The following is an 8,118-nucleotide window of genomic DNA, read 5'->3' on the forward strand; positions in this document are numbered from 1 at the left end:
ACATTGACTCATATTTTAAATTATGTATTTAACATTAAATCATAATGTGATGTGATTTCATTCTTTTTCTTTTCATTAAGAATCAAAAAAGTGTGACTAAGGTCGTCTCAACTGCCTCTCATTTAATTGGGACAGCCGCTTATTCGGGATATTTTTCCTTCTACCGAGGCGTCCCGATAAAGCCGTGCCAACTGTATGACAAAGAATAAAAGTTTAAACATTTTAATATTGTATTTAGCAATATGAAAGTTGAGAAGAATCCAGATTTAATGTATAGCCTACACATAACCAGTTCATGAACACTGTGAAAAAATGCATTGTCTAAATGTACTTTCCATTTAGGGGAAGTACAGGTGAAACTTTCTATCTGATATTGTTTATATCTGCGTGTGGTATAAAGTTCAAAACATATTTTGCCACTACTCAACACAGTGAAAAAAAAAAAGTGCACAAAAGCCAATAACACCCTTGCTGAATGTGTTAGTTCGGTAATCGATAGCTTGGAATTGAACCTCCTGAAATAAAGCAGCTGTCCACTTAACCAAAGAAACGACTCACTGTACACCTATCACTTGACATGCTGTATTACCCATCACAGATATACATCTACTGCAGCGTACTAGACCTGTACCGTTATACTGCAGTGTCACAACTGATTGCATTAAAAATGTCTTACCAACAATTACGTTTTATAACAGTTTCAATGCAAGTATGGTGCTTCATTTTTTTTTTACTGATTTTAACACTGGTGTAACTTTAATATATAGCACACTCAATGTATTAACACACAATCATGAAATGTGCTGTTTACTAGGCACCCTCTGGTGGGCAACTGCTTACTTACAGTTTGCAGGAAAACATTTCAAGTAAATTCACCACTAGGACTAGAACAATTCCAATCAAAATGCCACATTAACATGATACCATTAAAGTAAAGATCCTTTAGTTTGATGCTCAGTCTTCTCATTTCGAGCGTTACCAATGTGTATCTTGATCTTGAAGCTAGTAAAACATGCCATCTTATTAATATTGCAGAAACAGCACTAAAGAGCCCTTGCTTTATGAACAGTACTGGTTATTTGCAATAGGCTTCTAAAATAAAATATTAATATATAGTACAGCAGAATTAGCTAAATACTTTAACTGAACAAAGTCCAAAATTACACTGGCATTTAAAAAAAAAGATAGATATAAATAATATAAATAAACGGATATCTTTCTATTCACCTACCTTGAATAGTTTTAACTTGTGTTTGTCACAAAGGTTATGTTTTAGCACCCTTAATTTGATTAAAGAGGTTTTATTAAGAAGGGTATACCAGACGCATAATCACTATACATTGATTTAACATTGCCTTTACAATTAATTTCCACTGAAATTACAGAATAAATATATGCACATTTTTTTTCAAATCTTTGTGAGAGAGAAAACATTAAAAGTGCTTCCTACAAAGCTGTTAGTGATAAATATCCAGTAGCTTTTAAGAAATTGCGTTGACCTCCAGAAAATGTTAAACGTCATGTATTCACAAATGTTGATCCTTAGGTGCGTCTTTGAGACAATGCGCGTTTGTCCATGTATATATAAAATTAAATAGAACATTGAACAACAGAACGTTGCAGTAACTCCATTGTTAAGTGTATGATCATTTGAGAAATACCAACCCCTGCAGTTTTAACATGCAGAAAACTGCATTAATCTACAAACTAAGCCTTGGGCATTTCTACATAAGACAGCCACTGAGACAATATGTTTCCTCCTTCAAGTACAAGAAATGTCTACCAACTGAATGAAGGCATGTTCTAGTATTGAGAATTAACAGCTTCACATGCCTCAGTCGGCAAAGTCAAATCTCTGTTCAGTAAAAAAAAAAATAATGATTGATAACATTGCTGGCTACTCTGTAAAGGCACTTCATTGAATATCTGAGTATGGCCTTTCCTCCAAAGCAATTTGGGGAAAATATTTATTTTAATATTTTTTATCATGCTGCTTTTTGGGCTATGAAAAAAAAAAGGTTCTGTAACTAGAATCGATATGTTGCTTTTTCCAGGACTTCGAGGTAATCCGGCTTGGTTTGGAGTTTGGCCCTTAACTCGAGGTATTCGCTTTGGGTTTGGTCAGGAAATCCCTTTCCAGGGTTGAAAAGGAGTGTTTCTTTCAGCCTGGTGTCTTGCTGTAAATCGGGATACTGCATTCCAGGAGGGTGTGCGTGCAAGTCCTTTAGCTTGGGAACTGTGCCATAAAGACAGTCTACAAAGCCCACTGTCGGAGATGGCCGTTCTCTCTCTATAACATTTGGACATAGAACACCATTTTCGTGAAAACCTGCTATGTCCCCCGACTGATTTATTGTAACTATAGTGTTAAGCTGGGAATTGGATACTGCCATTGCCCACTCTTTCTCTTTCTCTATTAAAGTCCTATAGTTTGTATTATTTTCTTTAGTCTCGACAAATTGCTCCTCCATTTCCCCTTCTCGGGGTTTGTATATGGGGTTGTTACACATTTCTGTCACGGGATGGGGTATGTAATCATATACGTGACCAGGAGTTTTCTCCGGAGATGCATTTTGTCTTTCCTCGAATATCCTGCATTGCATTTGAATGCCAGTCAGTTCTACTTCCTGTTTTGTCCTGAAGGGCAGTTTCTTTCGCCTCCTTAACACAAAAGCAAAGAGTCCAGCGGCAATGAAAACAGCGGAGATGAATAGGATTAGAAGACTCAGTATGAGAACAGAAAGAGGGATAGCACCCCTTGTTGGAGAGAATCCTAGCCCAGAATCAGTGGCTGAGATCATATCATCGGGCAAAGCAGGTGATACTGTAACATACTTCAATTCTGGGCACAGCAGATCGATTTCAAGAGACCTCAAATCCTTCCCAAACACAAACTCTGGTGTTTTGCATAATACCTCTCCCACCATTATAACAGAGCTAAGCTTTTCCATCCACTGTTTTAGGGGTATTATGTCGCATGTGCAATCCCAGGGGTTCTGGTGCAGATCAATCTGTACAATGGAATTCAGGTGCTCAAGTACTCCACTCACTGGCAAATACAGAAAGTAGTTATTTCTTAGATTCAGCCTGGCAAGAGAAGTGCCTGCAAAAGCGTCGGTTGGCAGCGTTCTGAGTAGGTTGTTATTGAGAAACAGCAGCTGAAGACTGGGCATCAAACTAAATGCAGCAGGCTGTATTTCTCTTATGACGTTGTATTCAAAGTACAGGTAGCGTAATGTCTGTAAGCCCCTGAACATGCCAGGCGTTAGTCTTTCGATGTCATTCCCATTTAAGTATAGGCTTTTTAAATTGGGAAGATTAATGAAAGCCCCGTCTTGAACAGAAGATATCCTGTTATTACCCAGATGAAGTAAATCCAAACTTGAAAAGTTCCAAAAATCAGATCTGTATATTTTTTGTATTAAATTTCCACTTAAGTACAGTTTCTTTGCATTTAGTGGTCTGGGAAGGAGTTCAGATATATTACGAAACCCCTTTTCTTTGCAATTAACTGTCAATCCTAAATCGTTAATGTGTAAATTACAAGTACACCCAGTGGGGCAAATGATTGGTATAGGCGGTCTTGTCTGGTAAGCAGCTATAGGAGGCTGATTTGGCCCTGGGTAAATACTGCGAGGGGTTGGTGGCATTCTATGTAGTCTAGGTTTTTTTGTCGGTCTTGGCTGTTTGTCAGATGTCTTATATTCAACTGAAGAGGCTGTGTTATGGTAAGAAGACAGCATGGAAGATGGTTTTGTAGGCCATGCATTCTCATTATTAAATAGCAGACGTGGTATTCCGAGACTAGCTTCAATCTCGGATTCAGACAGCAGAGGACACAATTCACTTCTTTTAATTTCCCTTAAATCTTTGCCGTGAAAGTGAAAGGGCGACTCGCATGTAATCTCCCCAACCAGAGCTGTGTAAGGGACACGTTCCAGCCATGTTTTCAGCTGGACAATCTCGCAGTTACAGTTCCATGGATTTTCTTCCAGTTGGATCTCCATAAGGCTCCTGCCAATGTATTCCAACATGCCCCTGTAAGCCAGGGTTTTTAACCGGTTTCCTCTCAAATCAAGGTGTGTTAAAGACACAGACCGGAATAAAAAGTTTGGTAGCATAGGGATCAAATTGTCATTCAGTATGAGTACCCTTAGTTTACTCAAATTCCTAAATGCTCCACTTTCGATTCTTTTAATAATGTTATAATCGGCCTGAAGATATTCCAGACTTTCTAACCCCCTGAAAGTGTCATTTCGGAACACCTCCAGTTTGTTTTCGTGGAGATACAACCTTTTTAAAATATTCAAGCCATTAAAAGCACCGGCATGAATGTCCTGCAGTGCGTTGTTACCTAAGTTGATCGACACAGCGTTGTTCAAATGAAGAAAACTGTTAAAATACAGCTTTCTCATGGAGTTCCTCTGCAGGTAAAGTTTAAATGGCCTCGACCATAACTGTGAAATCTGACTGATATTTGTAAATCCTTTGCTGTCGCAATGTACATGGAAAATGCTTTCTTTTACTTCACAGTAACAGGGGTCAAAACAAGGCTCATCTATTTCCTCTGAGTCCTCCAGCAAGGGGATTGGTGTAGTCCATCCTAGAGCTATTGTGCTTAATAGAGTTATCCACAGCATCCTTCTTTGAAGAACAGATAAAACTGTGTAATAATTGAAAACTGCTTCACAACACTGCAAAACAGAAAACAGTTAACCAGCATTTAGTCCCATTTTAGTTGCAGTATTGTTTTACGTAAAAGATGACACTGTATCCTGTAATAATAATAATAATAATTATTATTATTTATTTCTTAGCAGACGCCCTTATCGAGGGCGACTTACAATTGTTACAAGATATCACATTATTTTTACATACAATTACCCATTTATACAGTTGGGTTTTTACTGGAGCAATCTAGGTAAAATACCTTGCTCAAGGGTATAGCAGCAGTGTCCCCTACCAGGGATTCAACCCACGACCCTCCGGTCAAGAGTCCAGAGCGCTAACCACTACTCCACACTGCTGCCCTAGTGTCGTTATTATTATTATTATTATTATTATTATTATTATTATTATTATTATTATTATTATTATTATTATTATTATTACCAATGTTTACCACATTATGGCAACATTGCAGCAAACCGTATTGACCTAAGCACATACTATTGCTAGTTCCGTTTTTTTTTTTTTTTTTTTAATGTGACAGAATTTGTTGCATCCCACTAGCCTAGATTCTTTTGACCTAAAATACAGGTTAGCACCATAAAGACCGACCAAAAATATCAGACAGCTGCTATCAGGCAACAGATTATGAGTAAAAAGCAGCCTTCCAGTGAACGACTTCTCAACAGAATACTATCTGGTTAATATTACCAACGATTGCACGATTGCACAGTCTAAGTAATGCGATTGACTACGGATTCCAGTTATGAAAAATACAGATATTAAAAGTTGCATATTTCTGTTGGATGTTGTACTTTATTGTATTTTCTTTTTAATTTATATTATTCTTTTTTTCCTTCTATGACAAAACTGGTGAAAATCTGTAGTGTAGGTTTAAGGTGTTTTGCCACGGGAAATCCAACAAAGTCATATCTAAAACATAATTGCTTTTTAAAAAGAAAATATTTCCTTTTCTATAAATTAAAAACCACAAACCTAATTAGTTAACATCACATTCCCATGCTATCAGCAGATCTGAGGAGAAACTAGTCGAATATTGCTGAGTCTGAAAAAGAACGGTGATTTTAAAGGATAAGCCCTGCATTGAGATTCAAATACAGGACTCCTTGTCACTCAGAAGGCTTCAGTTAAACAAAATAAATCAGATTAAGATTCCTATACTGTTATGCCATCATGAACAAATGTGTAATAAGCAAATCCCAATAAACAATTGCATGTGTTAATGTTTAAGGCTATTGGAAAATTAAAATGCAAGCCATATTTCGAGTAACTGCACTGTACTCTTCCCCCGCACTGTCAAGTTGACATGGTGATGGGAACGATTTTATTTCAGGATTCTATTTCTAAAATGAAGATGTCGAAATGGTACGTACTTTTAAAAATATTATCGGGGTCGAACTTTAGAGTGCTAGAAATCCTGTATTTGAGAAAAACAGAAGGTCCCAACAAGCTGCAGACTGAATCCTGCAAAGGAATATGCAAATGAATTAAAAACGACCGACAGTACATGATAATATGGACAAGAAAAAAAAACTGTGTGGTTAAAATGGGCAAACAACGTTCTGCCAAATCAAATGACTAAAAGCGTGTTAGCAAAATTCCATGATTTTTAGTTAAGGTACAAAAAAATAAATCTATTTATTAAAACTATCTTCAAAATATCTTTCCCGTATTAATGTTCAAACTATACAGAGAAATAGTATATGTGCGTTACTCACCTTTTGCAGTAGAATTTTAGAGCATCCAAAAAAGACTACTTTAAAGATTGCTGGGTCTCTCTCTCTCTCTCTCTCTCTCTCTCTCTCTCTCTCTCTCTCTCTCTCTCTCTCTCTCTCTCTCTCTCTCTGATGGCTGAAGAAACAAAAAACAAACAAACAAAAAAAACCCAAAAAACTGGAGACGTGATGGGAATGTAATTCCTGTTTTCTATAGGGTTGTTTAGAATGCAGGTCTGCTGCGAGGCACGCTCAATGGACTAACAGGAGAATCTACTGCTTAGAGCTCTGATGCTGCTTTCCAGTGCACCAGTACATCACTTGGATGCTGGATCATAACGAAGAATCATTTTACCCCGATCAGGTCTTTCAGACGTCATGGAAATGAGCTTGAAGAAAAGGGAGCAAAACCGGTAGGGGCGGGGACGCGCTTGACATTGAATCGGGGACGCGCATCAGGGCGCTTTCACATCTCTTATTATTATTATATTTTTCTTTATATCTGGATGATTAGTAAGTCAGGAGCGTCAGGCTTTTCTCGTTCTATTTAAACAATTAAACCTGTTTCCCCGATAACCTCTGCATTGCAGAGATGAGTTGACAATCTGTCAAATCATATCACAGCATGAGCGGTAGGAATGAGTCATGTTGTGTGGATTTATTTTTTAATTATTTATTTAAAAGTAAAAAAAAAAAAAAAAAAAAAACTTCAGGCAATGTCAAAAATAAATAAATAAAAAATACCATCGCGCGTGGTTGTCTAGTCTGATGAACGTCTTGTCAACGTGGTGATAGACTTTTTGAATGTGAGCACGATTGCTTCCCTCGAATAACATTGTGCTTTGAGTAGCATTCTGTGTACCAGCTTCTTCAGGGAAAGCTCTGTGTCTCACTTCGATCTCTCTGCACCAAGGTCCCGAAGAACAGCTCATATACGTTACAAGAACGCTTCCTCTTCTGTGCTTTGCCTCATGACTCCTTGCAGCCTTTAGGAGGCTACAGAAATCGCAGGAAAGGGACCCAGAATCACTACGGTAACAACAGCAGATTTTTTTTCTTCATCTATTACCGAGAGATCTTGTGTTAACCCTTATATTGCTGTTTTTAAAACAAATGTATTTCAACCTGCAAGAACAGTTGCCTTTGAGTAATAAAAACTCGTAATGCGACATGCTTTAGGACTATATAGGACTATATAAGCTACAAGGCTTACCATCTCCAAAAATCAACCTGTAGAAAATGTGGTTACCCCGCCAAGCGCAAGAGAAATTAAAACTGGAGTGCCAAGGCCAAGAGACGTAACACAACTGGAACAGGACGTATGAGGCACCTGAAAGTCGTGTACCACAGATTCCGGAATGGATTCCATGAAGGATCAACCGCCAAGCCCAGAGAGCCGCTGTTGCAGAAGACGAGCTTGAAACTGCAATGTTTTTTTCTGTTAAAAAAAATACTACTACGACTACGACTACTACTAATAAAACTTTTCAGAAGATAAGTAATACAATTTGTGACCAAATGTCAATGTATGATCTGTGTAACTTTTGTAGGTAAAACATCACTCTCAGTATAACTGGCACAAGGCAATCAATCATTTTGTGCAGGTCTGCATCAGAAAACAAATGATCAAAAGCCAAGTTTCCCATAATGGCGTCCCGAGATACACAACACAGAGCAGAGGGTGGAATGTGCAGGTATCCCTTTTCACCAAGCG

The 8,118-nt window shown here is 37.8% G+C and overlaps 1 protein-coding gene across 2 annotated transcripts; it reads right to left on the minus strand.

Annotated features, from left to right (window-relative positions):
• Positions 1 to 680: 680 nt before the first annotated feature.
• LOC117422974 (SLIT and NTRK-like protein 3) lies at positions 681 to 7,041 on the minus strand. Of its 2 annotated transcripts, XM_058990335.1 has the most exons (3): positions 6,408 to 7,041; positions 6,063 to 6,153; positions 681 to 4,694 (listed from the first exon to the last, which is right to left on the minus strand). In XM_058990335.1, exon 3 carries the CDS (start codon positions 4,638 to 4,640, stop codon positions 2,028 to 2,030), a length of 2,613 nt encoding a protein of 870 aa, XP_058846318.1. In that variant the 5' UTR covers positions 4,641 to 4,694; positions 6,063 to 6,153; positions 6,408 to 7,041; the 3' UTR covers positions 681 to 2,027. The 2 variants fall into 2 exon arrangements, with proteins under 2 accessions (XP_058846318.1, XP_033894134.2); XM_034038243.3 differs by lacking the exon at positions 6,063 to 6,153.
• Positions 7,042 to 8,118: the final 1,077 nt, after the last annotated feature.

This window comes from Acipenser ruthenus, chromosome 17 (assembly GCF_902713425.1).
Source record: "Acipenser ruthenus chromosome 17, fAciRut3.2 maternal haplotype, whole genome shotgun sequence".
Lineage (NCBI taxonomy): Eukaryota > Metazoa > Chordata > Actinopteri > Acipenseriformes > Acipenseridae > Acipenser > Acipenser ruthenus.

Coding starts and splice junctions, on each gene's coding strand:
- LOC117422974 (XM_034038243.3), bottom strand. CDS start 4,640: ATGCTGTGGATAACTCTATTAAGCACAATAGCTCTAGGATGGACTACA.